This window comes from Cupressus sempervirens, chromosome 11 (genome assembly GCF_028749045.1).
Source record: "Cupressus sempervirens isolate cs-2001-9-10 chromosome 11, ASM2874904v1, whole genome shotgun sequence".
In the NCBI taxonomy this organism is placed as follows: Eukaryota; Viridiplantae; Streptophyta; class Pinopsida; order Cupressales; family Cupressaceae; genus Cupressus; species Cupressus sempervirens.
Window position 1 is genome coordinate 857,099,976 of NC_143128.1, and position 26,105 is coordinate 857,126,080.

The following is a 26,105-nucleotide window of genomic DNA, read 5'->3' on the forward strand; positions in this document are numbered from 1 at the left end:
TTACTATTTATATTAAGTCAGCAGGGATCAATATTTTTGGCATTTCAGTATTGGACTTGGAGCGTCTCACCGAGACCTTTCGAATGAGCTATCACACATGGTTTTTCGAGTCCAATTGATTATTTATTTTAATGCTTGAAGATTAAATAGTTTATTAATAAAGTCACTATAGTATTAAATAAAATAGATATTAATATAAGTCATTGTATTATTAAAATGACTTTTTATAAACTTAAGTGGGAAATGATATTTTAAAGGAAAATCATGTACATGGGATGGGAAATATCAGTGAAAAAAAACAATCGCGATAAAATAGGGGTCACAAAAGTAGTTGCGAGAAAATAGGGATGAAAAAGTAAAAGCTCTCAAATTATAAGAAAGGGCAAAAATGTGATTTTCTTCATCCCACATTGTCAAGGTGAGTGATTGAGCTCTTAGAAAGTGTCATACAAGAGACTGGAGAGCTCTCTTTTCGTATGCTTGTATAATTGAAGGAATTGGCAGAATATTGGAGAATTTCTCTAGGGCAGGTAGGACAAAACCCTCTCTTAACGATTTTGATGTTGTTGAGAGATACAGTCTTGGGATCTGAGCTGAGCATTCAAGGTAAATTCCAAAGATTTCATGATATTTAGATAATGTTGTAATTTCCAGGAAATGGTTGTTTCAAGGAAGTTACATGTTTGGAAGGAGGTGGGTCTTGTTGCAGTCGCTGTCCGTCCCATACCCTGCAGGACAGTATTGGCAAAGGAAAGATTATCTTGAAGATTTGACTGTGTCATGCATGCTGGTGTACACTCAAGGGTGCCATACAGGGTTTAAGTTGCCATTAATCAGTACTAAAGGTGCAGTTCTAGGTTGATTAACAGTGGTAATTGATCTGCAATCTGAATTACATGTCTGTTACAGTCATTACAGCAAATGTGATCACCATACATGACTGGGTTTGTTCTCTAGTGTGCCATACCTCTTCTGCTCAAAGGATTAACATATACACCTACAACTGAAGGAGTATCCACTACTGCAACTCGTCATTTGTAGCAGACTTATTTGGAGGCAATAATTCTGCAATTTGGGAATTTCTGGACTAGTAACTGGGCATCCCATATAGCTGGTAATGACCAGACAATGCTGGAGTAACACGCAGGTGTAAGGAAAGGTGTGGGAAGCAACATCACCCAAATCTGGTCAGGAATGCTTCTACAAGTTTGCATAGATATTTAATTTTGTACTAGAACAATATCAACTTTGCTATGTTTTCTTTACAGTTATCATGTTATGTAATGCTTGAGAAACAAATTAATAAAGTTGGAAAAGTTGTGTATGATCTGCATTGTCTTCTTTATTATCTCATCTATTTTGCAAGCCATTATTATATATGATACTACAATGGTAAGGGAAAACTGAAAATCCAAACAAAGGACACAAACAAACACATAGATATATATTGGCAGCATGCCTGCAAACTGTTTGACAAAATTCCCATAAGTTGAAAAAGTTATTGGAACAAGGGTGTGTGTACACATTTTGCTTCCGAAGTGATGGATAGAAAGGTTCAGGATGAAGGTATAAGGTGGTAGATGATGTTTTTCACTGCATTGAAGGAAAACTAGTAAGAGCCATCCATGACACAGCTTTTGCAGGAAATCCTAGATACTTTTAAGACTTATAGGGAGGTTAGAGGGAGATTTGAAACTTTAAATAACGGAATTTATTGTATTAACCATACACACTCTTAAATCTAGAGTTTACAAACGCTATAAAAAGCGTTAAGTAAAAATCAAGTTTGTCTAAATAAAGACAAGGTCCAGAAATAGACCAGATTAAGAAAACTAATAATAAAGCCTAGATGGCCATTAACCAAGGTTCTAGAAGAAGGAGATAAATTTAGTAAGAACCTAGGATACTAAAAATAATCTAATACCCTCTCTTAATGGTTATTCTAGCAACTACCTTGCAAAAGATAGTAAATGTCTTGTAGTTACAAACCTTCAGAACATTTTGTTGTTGCTGAGACCGTCCCTAGATCTGCAGAATGTCAATGACAAAAAGTTGCCTAGAAAAAAACAGAGAAGGTTGCCCCATTTTTCGGAGTGGTCTACAACAAAAGACGAGTTTGCCATGGACTCTGCCACCAAGATGCCACTTGTTGGTGATATATTTTTCAACTGACAGTTTTGGGTAAAAATTCAGTCGCAAAATACGGTGACCAGCCACAGCGTGTGAGACAGAGTCTCTCCTACCTTAAAGGGAAGGCTCCCCCTTCTCACCGTTCCTTGGATCAACTCAAGGTAAGCAAGAAATTGAGAGATTTATAACAAGGTTCTTAACTTTCAAGAAAGGATCCACTTATTCATGAGGCCAATAATGGGCAAGGTGAATCTCTAATTACACTTCTATCACGAGCTGGAAACAGTGATACTGATAAATTTTAACTAACTCAAAGGCTAGCCAAAATGTACCAGTTTGGCTCTAAGTCTTGTTGTACTTCTATATGATAAAATCTCTACAATTAGGGCACAAAGACTTCTAAAAGTAAGAACAATCTAACTATTTTGCGAATGAAGATAAAAATACAAGCTACAGACAAAGCTTCTAGCTATGGATTTTCACAATTGCTCCTGGTCAAAGCTTGGGCTTCAATTGTTTTTTAACTCTTTTCTATCAATCACAAGATACAATATCAATAACAAAAGATAGTACGAATCAAAGATAACTTGAATGAATTATAGACAAAGCTTACAATCCATACAAGCAACAATTTCACTTAATCAAAGTTAAGTCTCAAATGCTCCTTTGTACTCACTTACTCTCAAAATAGTGCTACACAAACAAAGTTCTGCTGGCACAATTTCTCCAGAGCTCTCTTGCATAAAGATAATGATGATTTTACAATGAGGGGGTCACTCTTTTATATAGGCAAAGAAGTTGAGAAAAAAGAGGAGGAAAAAGTGGGAGCAACTCAACCAACTTTGACCAAGTCTAACTATAGAAGCTAAAGGGTTACATGCAACTACACATGCAACTCGCATTACATCTTTTGCATACATGCAATTCGCATTACATGTAATTACATTTTTTTATGTAATGCATTCTAAACAACTACGAAATAGCAATTACACAACAATCTTAAAGATTGCTTCTTAATGCCTTGAATTTCACAATGACGTCACGCACTGTAGGAAGATCAGCAATCTACATATTATTTGATATGGTTTCGATTCTCACTGCATTTTCATATACTGGTTGAACAACTTTGGAATTTGTCGTTGTATTATCTAACAAGTGTTTTGTCAATGATTTGTACAAAACAAACTTGTTCATTGTGTGCGAACCAAAATCTTTGGAATCTACATCAGCATTGATCCTGATTGTATATTTTGAATTCTCTCTTTCTGTTGCCAAAAGATTACCAAGATTATTAGTAACACAGCATCCCAATTGCTCCAAATCACAAGTAAGACTTGTTTCAACTGCTTGACAATCTTCAAGAGCCACTTGCAATTTTGTGATCAACTTTCTTAAGGTCTCTTCCTTGTAACCAATGACTCCTTGAAATTTGAAAAACATTTCACATGACAGAAGAACGTCACATGAGACCATAGCATTCAGATCAAACTTAATCATTTCATCCCAATCCTCAAGGATTTCCTTCAGGTTATCTGCCTCTTGAGTCAGAGAAGAAATTAAGCTTAGTTCCATTCTATTCATCTCTTTAACACGCCTTAGAATTGCAAGTGTTTCTGTGATGTCTTGAACTCCTTCGGCAATGATTTCCTGTATCCAGGACTTAGCAACTTCAATCAACCTTCTCTCTTTAGATGTTTGTGATGCAACAACAATATTTTGAGAAGATTGCTTCTGAATGATCTCATTCAAATGAGCTATTTCCTATTTCAACTGATTCTTCTTTTCCCAAAGCTCATGACTGCTTTTTGATACATTTACCAATGCATCATGAGCATCTTGTAAAGAACTTAAACGAGGTTGCTTTCCAACTTCAATCTTAGTAAATTTATAATCAGTGCTAGTGAGTTCTTCAACAGATTTATCTACTAAGGGCTCAACAACCTCAACATACTTGGTTTTGTCAGAATCAACCAAAATTCCAGAAACAATCTTGTCCTCAAGAGATTTGGATTTAGTCTTCTTCACAGGAAGATTGTCAAGAGGAACAACCACCTTCCTTCTCTTCGTTGTTATTCTACTCAACCATGCAGGTAGGCTGAAACTTTCATCTGTAGAAGCAGGCACAGTGGAGACCATTGACATTAATCCAGATTGTATATTTGTAGTGACTGAACATGATTCAATTTGCACTGCTGTAGGCATAGGAACATGTTGTGAAGATTCTGTCATGAAAAGTTCAAATCTTATCAAAGATGTATCAAGTTGGGAAACTTGACCACTAGTAAGAGTTGAAAAATCTTCAAACACATTTGTTAAGTGTTCAAATTGATCATGTGCAAGAACATGAGGAGCAACATATGAAACCGGAAGAGCCATGGTGTTAACTTTCAAGACTGGAATGGAGTGAGTGAAAACAGTAGAAAATGAATCTACATCATCATCAACCTCATGCAAAAAGGGCTCTTCATGTGGAGAAGACGTGCAAGCTTGTGCAGGCTTGAGAGGAGATATGATTCTAATTTCTCCTTCTTCATCTGAATCTTCTTTCTCGGATTCTGTTTCCAATTCTTCTTCTGATTCTGTCACTGATTCTTGAATTGGTTCAAGAACTTGAGGTGATTTAGTTCCTTTTCCACCCTTTAATTTGAATTTGAGAGTATTCTTGACATTTGAAGATGAAGCACCATCTTTCCCTGTAATTTCTAGTTGTGACTTCCTGCTAGGAGGACCAAAACTTCCACAATCCAGACCCATCTTAAGATTTACTCTTTTTAGGCGTTTACTTTTCAACCACTTGTTAGTGTTTGCTAAGATGGATTGAAACTTGTCCATAATAGATGTACCTTCTTTTTGTTGCCATTGACTAGGAAAAGGGCACATTTTATCAAAACTGGCTTGATGGAATTCTGGATCAAGAATGTCGCCATCATCTTCAACTTGGAAATCTGGAGGAATTTTCAACATATTAAGATCGATTATTTGTTGCAAGGTTAACCTACAATAATCCATCTTCATAATATCAAGCTCTGTTCTCATGTCAATCCAAATATCTTCAATGCGATGAACATGAGTATAGGGCCTCTTTATCTGAGAGTTCATTTCTCGAAAATCAAAATCAAATCTAGCTTTGAACCTCTTCAATGTAATCAATTGCAACTCTTCTTCCATATTCTTCGCTTTAGGCACAGAAACAATTGAATAATTGCCAATAGTTAAAGGTCTAGCTGAGGTGATGCCAAATCCGGGCCTATGTGATGCATGCTGATCATTCTGCACATCAATGAGTTGTCTGGCTAACTCCATTATAATGATTTGATCTATAGCATACCTAGGTAAGGTATATGACTCTTTTGAAATATCCAACTCTTAAGTATGTGAAAGTAGGAAATTGAAGAAAAATGCAGCCGTACTGGTTTACCTTTTCCCATGCTGCATGAGATACTCTTTTGATATAGAACTGTTTGTCAAACAGACACCTGTAATGTCCAAAGAAGGCATCTTGGACTCCTCTGTAATGGTATTTACTGTTAGCTAAAGTGATTTGGTCATAGTATTCCCAAACAGGTACTTGAAGATGATCGCCTTTGGTGGAAAGACTTGAAAAAGACCCAATGGCAGCAGCAATGTAAACTAGATATGAATTTATATAAAAAAGTACTGATGTTCCTATATTGCATATCTGCTGACAGATTGCAGTACTGATAAGCTCTCCCCAAAAGATGTGTTCTTTATTCTCTATGATTTGAAACATAAATTTGTACATCCATGGCTCAAAATTGGAAGAATCCTTAAGACCATAGAGCTTGCTGAGAAGGATGATGAGATCCTTGTATTCCTGTTTAAAATTGGACCGATGTAGAGTCTTTGGCCACTTGGAAAAATTGTTTCTCTTCTTGTCTAACCAGTAAAAGTTGACATACTTTTGATAACCGTCCTTTTGTTCATTCCAGCAAGCTAATGACGATTCTTTGGTCAAGTCAGCACATTCTGATTTTCAAGGAATTTTGAAGATTTGTTCAATCACTTCAGGATCAAGGCTAATGATTACCTTGCCGTCAGCATCTTTAATATTCCTTGTCTTTGGAGTGAAGCGCCGAGCACATCCGTAGACAAAATCAGGTTCTATGGCCGCCATGGGAAATGTAGAAATCAAATGGATGTTGCTTCTTTTAATACGTTTCATCTCATGTGTAGCTAGAGCTTCAATCCTTTGTAGAAAATCAGCTACATCTACGTGACCAATCTTGGTGTCTAACACGTTATCAAGAACATACGTAACTGAAGAAGGAATTGCATGTGCCAATTCTTTGTCATATTGGTATTTCATCTTGCCCTTGGATTTGGAAGGCGAGGACATTTCTTGTGCTCGTACTGCAACACAAAAATCCCAAAACACAAATACATCATCAGAAGGAATCTCCATGCAAGTGAATATTGGAGCAGCAGTGAAGATTCGAAAAGGAGTGACGTTCGAAGAGAAAGCATATGCATATGTAATGGAATGAAAAGTGAAATGGAATGAAAAGTGAAATGGAATGAACGGAATGTGGTATGAAATGAAATGAAAGTGTGGATATGAAAAATGAAATGAAATGGAATGGAAGGAAAATGTGCGAAGGTGAAATGCATGGGAATGCGTGCAAAGTGAAAGTTGCTGATTTCAAAAGTGACTTAAAGTTTTCAAGGCTTTATTGAATGAAACATGCGTATATGTAAATGCAATATGTAACGGAAAGTGGAAAAAAAATAAGATGTAAGTGCAAATGAAAGGTACACTTTACATGTATATGCGGATGCGAATGAAGGGTAACATGTAAAATATGTTATGAGGTGGAAACATGTACTTATTCATGTAAGTGCGAATGCATATGAGAAGAGATGGAAGTGAAACAATGGAGTTGAGATAATGAATTATATAGTCACTTTTGGAGGAAGAAGTCAAAGTACACAGAAAGTGAAAATGACATCTTTTTGTCTTTTCAAAATATGACTTTTGATCAAAATTGGACCTTTTGGATGCAATTACACGTATGGCATTTCGTGTAATAGTGTTGTGTGAATGGAAGCGAAAAATGAGATGGATGAAGATGGAAGCGAAAAATGGGATTACATGCGTGTGCGGATGGCGAATGAAGTGAAAAACATGTAATGGCATTTGTCGGATGAGATGTGAGATGTAATGACATGGAAATGGAATGTGAAAAATGATAATGCTTTTGCATGTAATGAAGGAAAAACAAGTTTTTGGGAAAAAACTTGCAATTTCTCCAAATGTAGAAAAACCGGCAAACAAACACACAAAAGCAAAAGCAAAAGAAAAAACATACCTTTGAAAACAACTCAAAACATTCCAAGGTGCAATGCATTCCAAAGATGAAATTTGAATATGGAATTTGGGAAAAAACCAAAAACATCAAAATGAAGAAGAATTTCATATTTAAAGGAGAAATGCACATTCTAAGGCAAAGATTTTTACAAATGGCATATATTCAATGATTTCATGCATAAAATCAGCAAGGATAAGCATGAATTAAAATGCAAGAAAGAAGAGGTCCACTTACATGAAAAATATGTGCCAAAAATGAAGGAAAAGATGCTCTTTGTTTGAAATCTTTTTCTAAAATGGTGAGAACTTTTCAAATTTTCAAAATTCGAATTATGAAGGGCAGCAAATAAGGAGATTAGTTAGCAAAATGGCAAAACGTGCCCTAGATTAGCTCCTCCTTGCAACGTTTTAAAGATTGCATGTTCTTGGGACGTTTTTGCCAAAACAAGCAAAAAACATGATCTTCCAAGTAAAACGTTTTGATGATTTAACACCAAAATAATGATCCTCAAGCAATCTAATCACCTAAAGAGTAAAAACGACTTGATTTCATACAAAAATGTGATCAAAGTTGGCAGATTTATGGAGTTTTATGCAAACTTGTGCCCTAGATTGGGAGTTTCAAACACATTTTTGGGTGCAATAAATTGATTTTTGATGAGGGCAAAATGATCACCTCTCCAAAACGTTTTGAATGCAACTGATTTCATCCAAATCCATGGAGAGAATCAAAAGTTATGATCAAAATAGGAGGTTTTTGGAGCAAGAACATGTTTTCTTCACACAATAGGACATTTTTATGTTCATTACATATTTTAAAACATGTTGCAAGGCAAAAGAGGACCTTTTAGAGTCCATTACATATTTAAAAATATGTTTTGAGACATAATCTCACTTTTTGAGACTCATTGCATATTTTAAAATGTGTAAGACTCTAAATCTCACTCTTTGGAGTCACTTACATATTTTGAAATGTCTCACCTTTTTGATGCACAAGCATAAAAACTCAAATTTTCATGTCATTGCATCAAAAAGGTCCACTTTTACAAGCATTTGATATAATGACATGAAAAAAGTCCTCAAAATGAGTTTTTATATGCATTAGCATGAAAAGTTTCCACTTTTCATAGTTTTTTACATGCATATGCACATAAAATGTCCACTTTAAGGCTTTTAAGTTATGCATTTCACTTATTTTTATAAAAATGTCAACAATATGGGTCAAAAATAACATTTTTGCATTATATTAATCAATATAAGTCATAAACATTAAGTTAAAGTGACATTTATATAAGTATTTGATTTAAAAATAAAAAATTTAAAAAGTAACTATATAGTTCTATAGTCACTCTAAGTGAAAAATTAAAAAATAACTCAACTTAAAATTATAACATAAAGTGCGCTATTGTCACTTTAAGTTATAAATTTAAATGAAAAGTAATTTCAAAACATAACAAAAAGTGGGTAAATGTTATATTTTTGAAAAAGTGAATGTCAAAATGAAAATATAACATCATTTTTTAAAAATTCGTGCTATTGCACCTAAAATGTCCACTTTTGAGGCACTAAAATGACCATATCTCTTGACTGACAACTCTGATCGACCTCTAGGTTAGACCGAATCGAAGGGGAAATCGAAAGGCACGACATGAGCAAATCCAAAGGATAAAAAACAAGCAAACAAAAACTCAAAATCAAAGAACGGACTGTGAAGTCTTCAAAAATAAGCAAAGGCTCGATAGAAAGCAAAACAAAAACGACTTGACAAAGGCGTTCAATAAAACAATTTGATATTAGAATTGAAATGGATCGATTGATCAACACTAAGCAATTGAATATCAAATTCAAGCTTAGAGAAACGTAAAACTAGCTTGAAAAAGTTTCGTGCTGTTATCTGCATTTTGTGGTGACAAAATGCAGGACAACACCACTAAGATGAGTCTTTCATGCACCGTTCTAGAATCTGCAAAATCACCAACCAGAAATCATCAGAAAACATCCAACCTGATGTTGGATTACTTAACTGTCCTTCCCTAGAAATAAAGATACACACTGAGAACAATTGTCACGATTTTGAGAAAAAATCAGCAAACTCTCCGAACTGTTGCAGATGAGTAGTATGCCCCAAAAAAGATTGCAAGATCCATGATTTGAAGTTTACAAAGCAAAGTTTTTTCGGAAAAAGCCAGTAAAAGCCCCAAAATAGGAATCTTACTTAATGTCAGGGAACATATGATGTGTCACTAGAATAAGAAAGAGCACATTGTTCATGCTAGTTTGATATAGCCACTACCCATTTTATAGTATAAGTGGGAAAGTATATTGACAGATTGCCAAGGAATGTTGTCAGTAATAGGGATAGCAGATTCTTAGCATATTCTAGCAAGAGCAATTTAGGTTTTTTGGCACATGTTTAATCCCTAGGACAAGTTATCTCATAGAGGGAAGGACAACCGGAGATTGTGTGTAAGTGGGTTGAAGAGTATCTTTGTAACTCCATTGCAGGGCAGCAAAAGGCCTGGATTAGGTGGTTACATTTAGGGGAACACTGCTATAAAACAACCTGTCATATGTTGATATGGATGTTTCCATCTAGGGCCTTGCATGAATGTGGTGATCCTTAATTTCTTGATGTGTCTTTTGGTAGCAGCAGGGCTCCGAAATACTTCTGGGCGAATCATGGAAGAATTTTCTGGACACAGCTTTATAGTGGAGATTAAATAGTCAGATTATTGTGAACATTCTAGTATGTGGTATCCAAGGAGGATAGCTGCTTCATATTAGTGATTGGCATGAACTGTTTAAAGGAACAATTTTCGTTTCTATTTGGATGTGAACATATTTATTGCTGATGCATCTGTCCTTTCTTAGGAAATCGGAAGACTCCTGTAAAAGTGTGATTCCATTTGCCTATGGTTGATCAAGATTGCAGACATTCCCTTGCAGGTTGAGTTGCTGATGTCAAGATGTAGCCTCTCTATGGCTTGTGATACCATTGCTGGAAGTTTATCGTATTCTGATTATGAATGAGTAATAGCACTTTCCATTGCTAGTATTGAAGATTATCTTTGTATGGACCTTTGATCATCAATCTGAATCTACTATTACCAAGCTTGCTGGCGAACAATGTCAGAACTTTATTATGTTACTCTGCATTACTGTTATTTGAGAAATAACAGTTTTTCTTATGTATTATTTTGGCATGTAACATCTCTGCGAATTTCAAAAACACCAAACAGGAAACAGCAAACCTAGACAATCATATACATGATCTGAAACCGACAAAATAGCAAACAGAGTTTGTATAAGCAACAAGATACTAGTTTGTGAGTAAATATTCAGGTCATTTGGGAAGGGGGTCTTTACTGGTTGTTGAGGCAAGAGGATGCATTCTCATGGAATACTGCCAAATTATCCTTTATTAAAGATGGTGTTCTAAAACTCCTAGCTTGTATTTTCTTGATCTTTTTAATAACATGTACTCCCATTCATTTTTTTCCGTTCTTCTTAGATCCCTATGTGTCCTGGAGTATTCAGAAAAAGGTATTATGCTATCGTTATCAGTTCCTATATTTAATTGGTTACCTTTTTGTAAATAGTTTCCTTAGCCTTCAGCTACTATGCAAAAAAGCTTGCAGTAAGATAATCTACACTTGAATGGAAGCCTGTACTATAGTCTTAGACATTATGCTTCAAACGTTTTACTTTTAATCACTCTTGATTGGGACTCTTGCTTTTTTCCTTTTCCTCTTCCGTTCTTGTCTTCAGTTAACTTTGCCAGCTGGGATATTCTTACCCTCACTTTTCTCAATTATAATTCTTTATACTTTTTGAGTCTTACTGACTTATTATATTGTCAACATTAATAAATAGTTTCTATCTTTCTTTCTTTCTTTCTTGAGACACCTTGTAAGTTATACATTTGAGGTAAGAATGAATATTCATGAATGAATTAAAAATGTATAAATGTATGTCTGCAATAGTTGTACTCATATATGCTTATTCTTTGTCTGCTGCTTGTATTCTATAGCTGTTTTTTCCCTCTTTGTGGTCATTTGTTGGACACTAATAAATTTCTCTTATCTTATCTCATGCACGCTCACCACCAAGCTGCTAATTGTTTGTTCTCTAGATTCTTGATCTGAGTAGCCAGTCACAACTTGAGTTAAAAGCATCATCTTTTATTACTTTGGTCAACTTTCTTCAGAAGATTGTGGATAGATCTCTCTATGAAATATCTGGGAAAGTTAGATTTGTTCAGAAAGACAATATTGGTTATGGTAGAAGTGAAATGGTGGTGGAGGCATTGCAAGTTCTTAGGTGAGTTTTCCTTCTATGGTGTGCTTGTTCTAGGTTTTGGTTATTGTAGCTCTTTTTTGTATTTCTTATACATTGAGAAGATGTTGTAGTCTGTACAAAATACATTTAACTGCTTGTTTAAAATTTATTGTCTTTGTTGCTAGTCTAATAATTGTCTGCCCTCCAGGCATGTTATACATGAAAATGGAGGGAGTATGTCTTTGCAGGATGTTGATTTGGCTGTGAATTTTATTCTACAGCTCATATCTTGTCATAAACTTAACACATCACCCATTTCATGCATGAGTGTTAAAACAACTAAAACTGCAAAAAACCGTTCTCAGATTTTGGATGATGAAAATGAGATTCAGATATTAGCCTTTGTTGCCTTGGGCAACATTTTTGCTTGTGCTGGGTCTGCAGTGTCAAAAGACACATGGAAAGCAACAGTTGAGGTATGAAATAGTGTTCACCATGAAATAGTTTACATGCAACTGCTTTAAGAACTAATACTGTTTGTGCACAGGCCCTAAGGAAGGTAATGGATTTCACAGCGTCCAAGTCTGAGTTGGAAGAAAACAAGGCCATGTCCAGGTAAACTTGCAAAGGTTTCTAACTTTTGAAATGAATTCCTGATGAAGAGTGACTCTTCCATGATTAAATGCTAAGCATTGAGTGTCTAATGGGTCCACAGGTACTATTCTGCATTTCTTCATTGTCTGCAGTTGGTGTTGTCTGACCCTAAGGGCTCCCTTGCAGAGCATGTAAGACAATTTGAAGTGGCTGTTAATTTTTTTAGCCTCTGATCAGACCATCTGGCAAGCAATATTTTATTATTTTGAGATTTTCCCCTGGTTTCTCAACTCGCTGTACATGTTATGTACTCTGACAGATCCCAGGATTCGTGGCCGGATTGCGGATGTTTTTCACTTATGGGTTGATGAGTAATCTTTCAGAACTTGCTCTTTGCGGTCATATTAAGAGCACAAGTGCTAAAAATTTAAATACAAGCAGCAGTCTAGATGAGTTAGCTTCGAAAAAGATTAGTTCTGGTCCATATCGTCCACCTCATTTGCGTGGTAGAACACAGCCGGCAACACATCATAAAAAACTAGATAATCTGACCACTCCATCCTTGCAGCCTGAAGCTTCTGGTATTTCGACCTTTTCATCAGATTCAGAGCTTAGTGATTCAGATGGATATTTAAGGGATGGAGATCGCTTCAAAAGTTCAAAAGCCAGAACAGCTGCCATTTTGAGCATACAGGTATCAAGATTTCGATTTCTTGAATTCGACTCTATTATTAACTTTTAGTCTTCTATCACGTATTTATAAAAAATGCTTGCTACAAGAAGAAGTACTTGAATTTGAAACAACCAATGGCAGCAGGTCTTGGAAAGCAATAATGTGACATTCTGTTGTACATTAGTTGATTTTGACTTGTATGATGATATGATAAATTCAATATTGATAACCTCTTCCATGGAAAACAACGAGTTGGCTTTATAAAGACTAAAAGACTATGTTCCATGGTGTTTTGGGGGTGGGGATGGGGGGACGCATTTCCAGGACGTTTCCTGCCCTTTATCTTTAGGAAACCACTAGGCTCCAGGATTGCACACTCCAACACCGGCATCCTGCAATGCCTTGACTATATCAACTCATTACTTCTTCATTGGGCTTCACTAAGCACAAAACACCAAGCGTCATCTTGGCTCCACACCTTGTTCCAGATCTGTGAAGCCCAGGACATGATCCTATTAGCAGCGGCCTCCCTCTTCTAAGATTACTTAGATGCCGCCTAGGGCTTTGACTGATTTTATTGCTTATCCTTCGGTTTTGAGGTTCTTCATGGTTGTTCATAACCCTTAGCGATGTTTGGAAGGGTTTTCTTTTGGACCCCTCTCATTGTTTTTGTTTCAGCTTTCTTTCTTCAGGCACTGTTTTGTGTCCTTGCTGTGGGTTGACCCCTTTTGTTGTTCTTGACAATCCCTTTGACCCCTTTTGTGGTCTCTTGCTGGACATTAATAAATTTATCTTATCGTAAACAAATTATATATATGAATGAATTTTCCAAAATATCTTAAGATGCTATAGATTGAGAGAGGGAAAGAGATAGATATGTCAACAAAAGTCAATATGCAATAACAACAGTCTTAAACATCAAAACCATGATCTGCCAATATTTAGAAGATATTAAAAAAAAAATTAATTATAATATAATTTTATTTAATATATAATTTTTTTAACATATTTTTATTTAATACATAAAACTTAATATGATTATTATGATGAATATTAACAAATTTAAATTAAATATTAGATTTACTGTTTTAATATATTTAATAAATAAAAATTGATATATATTTTTTATTTAATTAAAATTTTAAACATATTTAATTTCAATATTTTTTGCTGATTTTTTTGCATGCCAAATATCATTTGAATTTTTTTGTTCATAGACACGAATTCAAACCTTGTGCCCCCCGCCACCCCACCGCCCACCCCACATTGCCGCTTTGGCAAAAAGGGAAAAAGTGTTTTTCTGTTTTTTAATGCTAAAAATCATCCAAATGTATAGGGAACACTTTTTTGTTTCAAGGACAGATACAGGAAGTTTTGAGCATCCACTATATTAGAATAATATCTCTATACTATCTTGTTTATTACTAGAAATATTAGATTTCCACAATCCCTTGGATTGCTGTATATAGTTTCTGGATTAGATTCTGTCAAAATTTTGTTTATTATTATTTTTGATTGGTAAAAGATAATTTTATTATATATAATAAATAAAACATTACAATTGAGATATATCATTTTCATTTCTGTTACCCCCATTTTGAAGTGGCCATAATTTGAATTTTAATATTGAATCTAATGCCTGGATTGTCCATGATGTCTAATCTTGAAAATTTCCTAAAAAGCTCCACCATAAATAAATGCTTCCAATTATAGTCACCGCCTTCCCTTTTATGTTTGGTCAAAATCTCAAGTTCAAATTTCTTTCGAGTCAAAAGTTGTGATAACTCCGTACAAAGGGTGGAAAAGAAGTGAAGAAAATTAAATAAAAATAAAAATAGAATATCTTCACTTCTTAAAAATGAAAATGAAAACAGGAAAATAAAAAGGAGGTTGTGAAATTAAAACTGATAACTCAGAACTAAGTTATGAGTCATGGAAAGTGAAAATGGGGTGAAAGATGAATTTTTAATGGTGAAAAGTAAACATGGAGGTAAGTTAGAAATTATTAATTGTGCGTTGTGAAGTCAAAAATCACAACTCACAACTCATAACCAAGTTTTGAGTTATGAAAAGTGAATAGAGAGTGTGAAAGTTAGAAATGGCGAAAAGTAAATACAGTGCATGTGGATTATGAATAAAAGAAGCATTAGCAGTATGAAAATGATTTCACAACTCACAACCAAGTTGTAGTTTTTGAAATTCAAAAGCATAACAAAAGGTAGTTATGTTAATGGCAAAACTAGAAATTTATCAAAGTAAAATTTCATGAAATCCTTTCTGCACCAGTCCAGTTCTCTATATATGACAACTAATGGAATACAATGATTGAAGAGACATGCAGAGGAAGGATGTATTCCTCATCAGTTTCTAAAACTCTTGAGCTAATGAAGGTGGTAGATGTAATTGCAAAGATTCCCCAACTTATGTTATTATTTTACTAGTTGTGCCAAAATGGTGATCTTTATAGCATTGAAAATTTATGAAGTTGTTGAGCAGTCTAAATGATTTGATGAACATTCCAGCAAGATTTGGAATCATAGACAACATTGTTCAACCATTTGGTAGAAAGCTTTGAATGGATATCTCATGAAATGTAATGATTGCAAGATATACACAAAATAACTTTCCTGAAATGACTCACAACATTCAATGCAAATTCAATTCGCTTGAATAAAACCAAAATCTATAAACTGTCCTCCCTGTAAATGCCATATAAAGTCTACATAGCTGTCATTGCTCAAAAGAGATTTTTGTTCGATACTATATATGGAGAAGCTCCAACAGACATGCATGTAAAATGTGGAAGCTACCAAAGTTCAAATATTAGAGAAAGTTTGTATTTGCAAATTGTTCTAATATGTAAAGTTTCTGCAAAATTCTGATTTGAATCAAACTCAGATTATACCTTCTAAATGCTTGCTGTAGATAATCTTTAATGTTCAGTCTTGAATGAATTGAGAGATATAAATCTGGAAATGTTTTTCACTTCTGCAAGTCGTCTTAGGGCAGTATTGATTAACGAGCAGACTTATTGTTTCTTGTATGTCCGTAGACTTCAACCACACCCTTATTAAATATAGAGATCAAGGGGCATGTCCTTACAAAGGACATGTCCCTTCCAAAGTCTCCTTTGAATTATCTTCTTAAAGTCGTTGACTTTCCATGCAAATATTAGTTTAGCATCTAAACTAACCAAGGGTGATTAGTAAGTCTTTAAAGTAGTACTTACTACTCCATGATAGGTGCCGATATCCATAAGAGGATAATACAATAACTTCAAACCTATTTAATGCAAGACCGGATCAACATGATTGAAAGTTATAGAATTAACACTCCCTCTTAACTTGATAATCATACTAAGATATATCATATCTAGCAACATCAATTAAGATGAACAAGCAAGGATTAATACTCTATATCTATCTGAATCTTCTTAGCATGTGGTATCATTTAACACATGATACAATGTCATATTACTAAAATTGTGATATGACATTTCACTGATACTAATGATAACAATATTCCAAAGGAATACAATATACAAGATAAACCTAGAGAATAATTGAATTCTTCATTTATCCAAGTTGTGACTCATAGGTACTGGTATTCCTATTTCACAACATGATCCTGAGTTAAGATCTACTAGAACACAGGATAAATTCTAGAGAATAATAAAATTCTTCCTTTATCCAAATTGTGATTTATAAACATAGCAATGTCCACTTCGCAATGTGGTCTTGAACTCATCTAGATCTTATAGTAGAACTCTACTATTTAGCACATTATTTAAGAGATTTGTCAACTCTCATAATGTTATTCATACAAGTGTTCATTATATCAGAGATCGTCACCTCTAAAATAATAAATACAAATGGTGGAGTCCATAACAGCCAATAGTCTACAATAAAATTATTTTAGTAATAATTTAAAGAATACAAATGAATTACAATTAAACCATACCAAGTCTTTTCCTAAAGTGATCTATCTTCACTCTAGAGAGAGGTTTGGTGATAATATTTGCTATCTCATCTACAGTGCAAATGTATTCTAATTTTACAGTATTCCTGTCTACCATATTGCTTACATAATGGTAAGGAATTTCGATATGCTTGGACCTATCATGGAAAACTGGATTCACCAAAAGCTTGATGGAACTATGATTATCACAATGAATAATCGTAGGATTCATGGCTTGACCAAATAACCCCACAAGTAACTTTCCAAGTCAGACTGCTTCTCGAGAGGCGATTGTTGCTGCAATGTATTCGGCTTCTATGGAACTTTGTGCTATTGAAGACTGTTTTCTGCATATCGAAGGTATCATTGCTGATCCTAAACTAAACATCTTGAAGTACTTTTTCTATCCTTAACACTTCCATCCCAATCTAAGTCTACAAATCCATGTAAATCCAAGTCAACTTTCTCATATTTGAGCCTAAGGTTAAAAGTGGCTTGTAAGTATCTCATAATGTGTTTGACTGCAACTAGGTGAATCTCCTTTGGCTCACACAAACTGACTTAAGGCATTAACAACATAGAAAATATCAGGCCTTATATTTACCAAGTACATAAAGGAACCAATCATCTGTTCGTAGAGAGTAGAATCCATGGAAGGTGATTCTGCTGCTGCTTCTTTAAGTTTATGTAGATTAGTCTCCATTGGAGAAGACATAGACTTGCGATTCCACATTCTGAATCTCTTCAAGATATCTAATGTATACTTCCCTTGATTAAGTATAATGTTGTTAAAATTTTGCCATACTTGCAGCGCTAGAAAGTAATGAAGGAGTCCCAAATCTTTTATCTCGAATTCTTTGATTGGATCTTTCTTGCATTGATCTATGAGATGACCATCACCTGTTATTAGTAAATCATCAATATACAATATCAAAATTACCATACCATCTTTATCCCTTTTATAATATAGATTTGGATCGGCTTCATTTTTGGAGAATCCGAAGGTAGTGAGATACTTATCAATTCTTTCATACCAAGCCCTTGGAGCTTGTTTAAGCCCATAGAGAGCTTTCTTGAGCCTGCAAACAAAAACTTTGGAATCATGAGTTTCAAATCCTTCAGGTTGCTCCAAATATACCTCTTTTGTAATCTTTCCATTCAAGAATGCTACTTGCGATTCCACATTCCGAATCTCTTCAAGATATCTAATGTATACTTCCCTTGATTAAGTATAATACTGTTAGAATTCTGCCATACTTCCAGCTCTAGGAAGTAATGAAGGAGTCCTAAATCTTTCATCTCAAATTCTCTGATTAGATCTTTCTTGCATTGATCTATGAGATGATCACCTGTTATTAGTAAATCATCAACATACAATATCAAAATTACCATATCATCTTTATCCCTTTTATAATATATATTTGGATCGACTTCATTTTTGGAGAATCTTAAGGCAGTGAGATACTTATCAATCCTTTCATACCAAGCCCTTGGAGCTAGTTTAAGCCCATAGAGAGCTTTCTTAAGCCTGCAAACAAAAACTTTGGGATCATGAGTTTCAAATCCTTCAGGTTGCTCCAAATATACCTCTTTTGTAATCTTTACATCTATCTGATGTACTTTCCATCCCTTCGATGCTGCAATAGCTAGAATTACTCTTACCAAGGTGTATCTGGCAATAGGAGCAAAGGTTTCTTCATAATCAAGTTTTTCTTTCTGAGAGAATTCCCTGGCTACAAATCTAGCTTTGTATTTTTCAATGCTATTGTCAGTAGCATGCTTTATTTTAAATATCCACTTGGACGAGACAACAGATTTTCCTTCCGGTCTAGGAACAGTTTCCCAAACATCATTCTTCATAATGGATTGATATTCTTTCGTCATAGCATCCTTCCAAGGTTTATGTTTAATAGCATCTGAAACATTGGTTGGTTCTGATTTAGACAAATCCTTCATGTTTTCTATATAACTTGCTTTCTCTGATTTTTCCGAATGGTGTAGCGAAGTCTTGTGTTTCCTCTACTGTCTTAATAGCCCAAAGGGGTCTTTTCTTAGAATTTTGAGTTTCTTCAAGATTAAGATTTTGAATTTCATCTTTAATTTCTTCAATGTTCTCCCTTTGAGACTCAAATTTAGTATTTCTTTCAGAATTAGGTAATGGAGAGGGTTCTTTAGAAATTAGGGCTCTTTTGAATGCTAAATCTTCTTCAAAAATTACATCCCTACTAAGTTCAATATTTTTTTGACCAAGTAGGAAAATCTTATATGTTTTAGATGTTTCGCTATACTCTACAAAAATACCTTTCCTCCCAAAGAGTTCTAATTTAATTCTCTTTTCTTTTAGAACATGTATATATACTAGGCACCCAAAAATCCTAAGATGACTTATATTGGGTTTAACCTTAGTAAAGACTTCTTCAGGAGTTTTATCTCTAAGGTAGGAATGAGGACTTCTATTTTGAATATAGACAATAATACAAGAGGCTTCTACCCAAAGATGATATTCTAAATTTTGATCAAATATCATAGTTTTTGCAACTTCTATAATTGTTCTATTCTTCCTTTCTGCTATCTCGTTTTGTTGCGGGTTATATGCAAGATCTCATCTTACTTGCATATGCAGTCGGGTCTAAAATCCCATTCTTAAAAGAAAAATTTGGTTCTTCTCTTACATGCGAATGTAAGTTAAAATCCCACCATTATGCATTTCATGTATCATTGTATGACCGCCTTATGGATAAACTCTTTCCCACATGTTTGCCAGATAATATCTCATGTTTTTCTTTTATTTAAACATGAGGTGTTATTCATTTTTCTCCTTCTTCACTCAAATCCCAGCTTGCTGGTCGCATATGCAATTCATCCTAAAAACCTTGTTTTAGGCAAATCTACTCACAATTCATCCATTTTGAGTTCAACCCATTTGTTCATTATCCATCTCCATTCATTTCATCCATTTATTCCACTTATACCTTTATCAAAATCCATCAAAATCTTGCTATGAATCCTTAACATTCTGATATTCTCATTTTATGGGATTTTCATATAACAGTTTCATAGGCATACCATTTTGCAATGTCAAGAGAATCTACTCCAGCAGAGGACAAAGATAAACAGAAGATGAGGTAGCAGTATGATCAATATCATAACTCCATTCCTTCGTCTCAAGTAACTTCACATTGTGATGAAGTACAGGATACTGATATTACCCATATGAACCTTGAAGACTTTCTTGCAAGGGTTGAGGCTTCAACTATCGAGAAGATGGTGTGGATCAAATGCAATCATGCTCATCATTTGTCTACCTTCCCTTTGGCAGCTCATGAACCGGAATTCATCCTTGCTTGTGCAAGACATTTTGATGTTGCTTCACGGACCATCAAAGATCAAGATGGTAATACTATCATTAGTCTTGACCTTGAGACTATTGATCGTATTTTTGATGTTCCTCACACTCCAGTTGTTACAAACATCACAAGAGAGAAAGCTATGGAGCATTGGAATGAGGATACTAAATCTGTTTGTGAATGATAACTAGTTGATTTCTAAGAGACCGAATCTTGTCAGATGGCTGGTCAAGGGAGTTCGTAGATGTGATTTTATAGAGGAAATCAATGACCTCATAGCACTTCTTAGTCTCTTGGCAGTGCTCAAGGATTCAAACACCTTCGAACCCTGGATGTACAAGTACACATCACTCATAATACAGTAAAAAAAAATGTTCTGGGCTGAATTGGTGAGTGATTCCATATGTAAACAATTGGTGAATGCTCTATCAACTAGTGTTCAACATGAACTCCTACATGATATACATTGATGCTGCTCTAGGTACCTTTTCTAGGTTATCAACTAAGCATGACAGATCTATAGTTAATGTGTGGGAATATTATTAATAGTTGCCTTTGAAACAAAGTTAGATACACTTTAGGAGAGTCCAGGATGCCTTCTTTAGGCATTTTATGTGTTTGTTTAATAAAGAACTCCCTAACAAACGGGTATCTGATGAGGCATGGAACAAGGTCAATGAATATGGTTGCATGTTCTTACAATTTCCTAACTTTACACACTTGCAAGTTGGATGTTTCAAAGGAGAACCATACACATTACCAAGGTATCCGACTGATAGAATTATGCTGATGGACTTGGCAAGACAGCTTATGGAAGTCCAGGCTTATCAATCTAGTTTGCACCGGTCCGGAGTGGGGATTTCATCTCAAAACCCATTAAAGATTGGAGGATATTCAATTGATACTATTCCTAAGGCCAAGAATATGGAGTTTGAACTTTAGAGGATCACGTTGAAAAAGTTTGCAGCTAGAAGTGGTTTTGATTGGAGGGTATTGCATGACAAGATGAGGAAGCAGTTCTTACACATACATTGTCTAGAAAGTCTCTCAATTGATGTGCATACTGAGGTGGGAATACGGCATATGGATTATACTTGATTAACTGTGAAGCAAAATGTAGATTTCCATTTGGCACCAATTCCCCCTGGTTTCGAAGATGATGATCAAGTTTTGGATTCTGAATATTTTCAGCATGATGTAGAAAAGTTACCCATTCTTCCTCCTACATGGTCATGCAAAGAAACTACATCCATTTGGGATAGATTTCAGTCTATTCTCACTAATACCAACACATGGATGAAGAGAAAGGGTCTTAAATGCATAAAGATAAAACTTGGTAAAGATTTTGATCCTGCTGGTCTGATTGGTTTGAGGTCGGAGATAAGGGGTAAAGGTGTTACATTCCAAATTTTGACCTAATTTTAAATTTATTTATAGCTGTTAGATTGAACGGATTTTTCTTTCATAATTATGTGAAGAAGGTAGTTATTTATATCCGTTGTATTCATTATGTTAACTGTTTAATGAAGATGGTTGTTATCCATTATTTGTCATGTGATGGTTAGCAGTTACTTGATTTTGGAGTTATAGTTAATAATTAAATTCTTTATCTATATTAAATGTTATTATGAAATTATTGTGGAACTTGTTATTATCGTGGAAATATTGCACAAGTGATTGCAGGAGAAGATGAAGGGGGGAAGCATTGCTAAACGGGATCAATGGAATGGGATACTAGCTTAGTCCAATTATTAGGTTGACAGATATGATTTTTAATTGCCTTGGTATGGACCTAGCGACTTGAACATCAAGATACAATCGATGGACCTGCATGAGCTATTAAATAAACATTTCAAACATAAATTAATTTAATAAAAAATAATGAATCTCAAATGGTTTTTGATTGATTTTTCCACCTCATCATTATAATGTATACCCATGCACGTGCACATAGATATAGGAATGAAGTGACAACATAATATTATTTTTATAAATAATATGATGTCACCTCATAAGTATATTTACGTGCAAATAGATGGATATAAATTATAATTATCCTTGATTTATAACTTTCCAATCTTTTTCCATATTTATTCAATTTCTTTCTAAAACCCAAAATGCACACTTGGCATATTTTATTGGCGATCAAGAGCCAAGTCTTTTCTTTTTATGTTACGGCTTCTTGGAAGCCAAAGAGACTTCGAATACTTATTATATTATGAAGTCGAGAGAGACCATGAACACACAATATATCACTCAATTCCTTCTTCACATGCCAACCGAATACTTCTGCATTTTTTTTTTACACTATATCCCTACCATATACCACTCAATTTTTAATGCATTTTCCTTGCAACAAATGCCTTTTCATTGATTTTCGCTGAAGTTGTGGTTGTGATTACATTGAAAATCGCAATTGAAGATTCATTCCATGGAGAAGCTGATTATTAGCGCCTAACAAGACTCCATCTTATTCTAGATTTCTACCAAGTTATGTGGATGTCCAATTCCCAAGTATTGCAACATGTTTTATAACAGTTAGTACTACAATCTGATTATTATGGCAGTTAGAGACAAATCCAAATTATGAAGCAAATCATCCTTGTTTATAATATCATCGGTTAAGATGAACAAAAGCCAAGTATCCATGATATGATTTCATATTTTATTTATGCTGTTGAAAGTCAGAATTAAATGATATTATTTTGCAATGCTTATAACTACTTTGCTCATATCATAGAATGTGATAACCTGGAAACATATAATATTCTTATGAGGATCAACAGGATAGAGCTGATTGCTTTGAGTTTTGAACACCAAGGATTCACTGGCTGTATAGCCATGGAAAAGGTGAAGAGGTGAGATGAGAATCTGCATTAATAAAGGAATTAAAAGTTAGACATGACAAAACAATTTCAAATTAAATTCATTTAATAGCTTATGCTTGTTCATACTATTGTTCCCCTATTGTCAAGTTGAGTAGTGGTGATCGAGTCATTGAACCCATCAGAAAAACCTTGGCCAAGGTTGTTAAAGGCATGTTTTCCATTTATGATCACTTGATCTCAGTAGAGCTAGTTATTCAGACATGTTTGTCCATAACTGTGCGAACATTCTAAGCACTATAATGCTCAGGTGGCTGGACTAAAAGTATCCCAAGCCTGATCTTGGGGTAGGGAGAGCCTTTCTATTCAATAGATTGTGTGGGGATAAATATGGTTCGAGGTTGGAAGGTTAAGTCTAAGTCAATGCTTCTCCTCTTACCAAAAATTGAGGCTTGCACAACCAAATAAAGACTCATTGAATATTTCTTATATGTTCTTCTTTCTTTTTCATGTTATGCATTTACTTCACATATATGTATGTAAATCATTATTTCAGTTATTATAGTTGAACATTATCATGATTATTTCAGTTATTATAGTTGATCAATGTTATAGTTATTTCAGTTGAACGTTATCATGATTATTTCAGTTAATCATTATTATAGTTATTACAGTTGATCATTATTACAGTTATTTCAGTTGATCATTGTTATAGTTATTTCAGTTAATCGTTGGTAGTTAAAAGCAGTTAATGTCTCATGAAAAGGAATTCATTATTAATTGTTCAATAATTAGTTGAGGAAAACTCTTTCTAGTTTGCCTTTATTTTGTTATGAAAATCCATTTCTTACAAAAGGAAAATATGGTACATCTTCGTCTACATTTGAACCTCTTGTTCAAAGTTTTCCTAAGTTGTTTATCAAAAGTGGAAAAGATTCAAGGGTACTTGAAGTGAAAGAGATTGTGTCTCAATCAATTCAAGTTGATTCCAGTGATGATGAATCAAGGAAATCAAAAGAATCATCCCCTCTTTCTTCATATCCTTTGGAAGTTCTTGCTGCAATCTCTCTTCCAGATTCAGCCCCAGTGTCAGATGAATGTCATGATTTGCCTTTAGGTGTTGCTATGGGAGCATTCTTTGTTAAGCAATCGTCCTTTGAGGATTCTGTGACTATTATGCCAGCTTTGCTGGTATCATCATCCGCTCCTGCATTAGAGACACAAGGAGATCAGTATGATTTTGAAAATGTATTTGATACATATTCTTTGTCTATTCCTCCTATCACTATTCGGTCTACAACATTGTTGGATGTAACTTCAGCTCAGTTTGAACAATTTATGGCTGAGGTTACTAATAGCACACCTCCTGTGGCTATTCAAACAGAGACACCGGCTATAGTTACTACTGTTGTGCAAGATAATCCTGAATTAACTATGGTGACTACTATTTCAGGTAATGCATCTTCTTTCAGTCTTCCTCCATGGTTGAGCATACACAGAAGAGAAAGAAGGAAGAAATCCCACCTGAAGAGGCTGATAATCAAGTAAGTCAGTCAAGGGTTTCCAAGAATAAAAAAGCAAAGGTAGTTTCTCGAGTGATGATTGAGGAAAATCACATCAAATTTGCTGAGGTCGTTGAACCACTCGTGGAGAAATCTACTGAAGACATGCAACCTACAGATTATAGAATCACAAGGATTGAGCTTGGTAAATAGACAAGGTTGGGTTATCAACAAGATGCACATGAGGCAATAAATTTTCTTTCTTGAAAGAATGATGAAATATGGTAAAAGCAAGAGAAATTGAAAGAAGAGAATGCATGCTTGTTGGGAATCAATGAAGAGATGAAGAGGTCATTTGTTGCCAGTGAACTTGTTTCAGTTGAATGTACAAAGAGGGAGAAGTAGAAGGCACATACTATTGATGAATGGAGCAGCAATATTGAAAAAGAGGGAATCCGAGTGTTTCTCGAAGTATACCAAGAGTTGAAGAAAGAAGGTGAAATATTTGCTAAACTCGATGACATGTTGAAATGACTTACTTATCTATTTAAAATGATAGACGGCGATTTTGGTGCTTGAAGCAGCATGATGGAAGTTGATTTAGACTTCTTGTGTGAGTATTGATGGAGCCTAAAATTTAATCTCCATTATTGATTATGATAATTGAAACATGAAATTGGAAATGATGGATGAGGAACTACACACTTCAGTTGAGTGATCTGTAGTATTGACTTATGAGTCTTCTTATCCGGATAGATCTCCATGTGGACTTCTAAACCATTTGATAGCTGTGTAGAATCACAACAGATAGTGAGTCAGAACTAAAATATAAAGATTATATCAAAATACGAAAATCAATCATTAATGTCCTTGACAGGGTATGGTATGATCCTTGTGTTGCCAAGACTAGAATGTGGTGGTCCATGTCAGCCGATTGGATGGTCTCGGCGGTGTTTCTGTAGCCGATGGATTGACTGTCGTCGGTGTTTTGTATTTTGTAGCCGACGGGTAAATAGTTTGTAGCGGACATAATGATTGTGGTCGACGGGCTCCTTCGAGAAGGTTCGGCAGATAGTATTTATATCCCGCCTGGGATCATTGTAAAGCATCATCTACTATTACTGATATTATGAAGCATAATGTATGTCTGGCATATGCGAATATAATTCTGCTATTCTGTTCCATTGTCTGTATGTGTTGATTTCTTTACCAGTACGGTAAACATTTGGCGTTGTTGCCGGGGATCGAAGTTGAATTGAAAAAGAACGCATTCGATCGGTGGAATCATCACCAGTCAGGCAACAGAGCAAGTGCACTAGCGAATCGAAACAAAAAGAGTTCAAGGAAGAGAGGAAGGGACGTGTCCATATCTGCACCTAGAAATTATCCAAGGCAAAGTTGGGTTGTTTGTGTATTGTTTTCATTGGAAGGCTTGTTGATTAAGGTTTGTCCTCCGGTATCTTTCCGCGGGAT

At 34.8% G+C, this 26,105-nt stretch overlaps 1 protein-coding gene across 1 annotated transcript in view; it reads left to right on the forward strand.

Moving 5' to 3' along the window:
* LOC149532224 (ARM repeat superfamily protein) overlaps positions 1–26,105 on the forward strand; it is a 298,977-nt gene that overhangs the window by 44,569 nt on the left and 228,303 nt on the right. Inside the window, exons 3-7 of the mRNA XM_089808702.1 lie at positions 11,589–11,776; positions 11,943–12,210; positions 12,282–12,349; positions 12,450–12,519; positions 12,648–13,022. Coding sequence (XP_089664828.1) covers positions 11,589–11,776; positions 11,943–12,210; positions 12,282–12,349; positions 12,450–12,519; positions 12,648–13,022 — 969 coding nt within the window. The remainder of the gene's footprint in view (positions 1–11,588; positions 11,777–11,942; positions 12,211–12,281; positions 12,350–12,449; positions 12,520–12,647; positions 13,023–26,105) is intronic.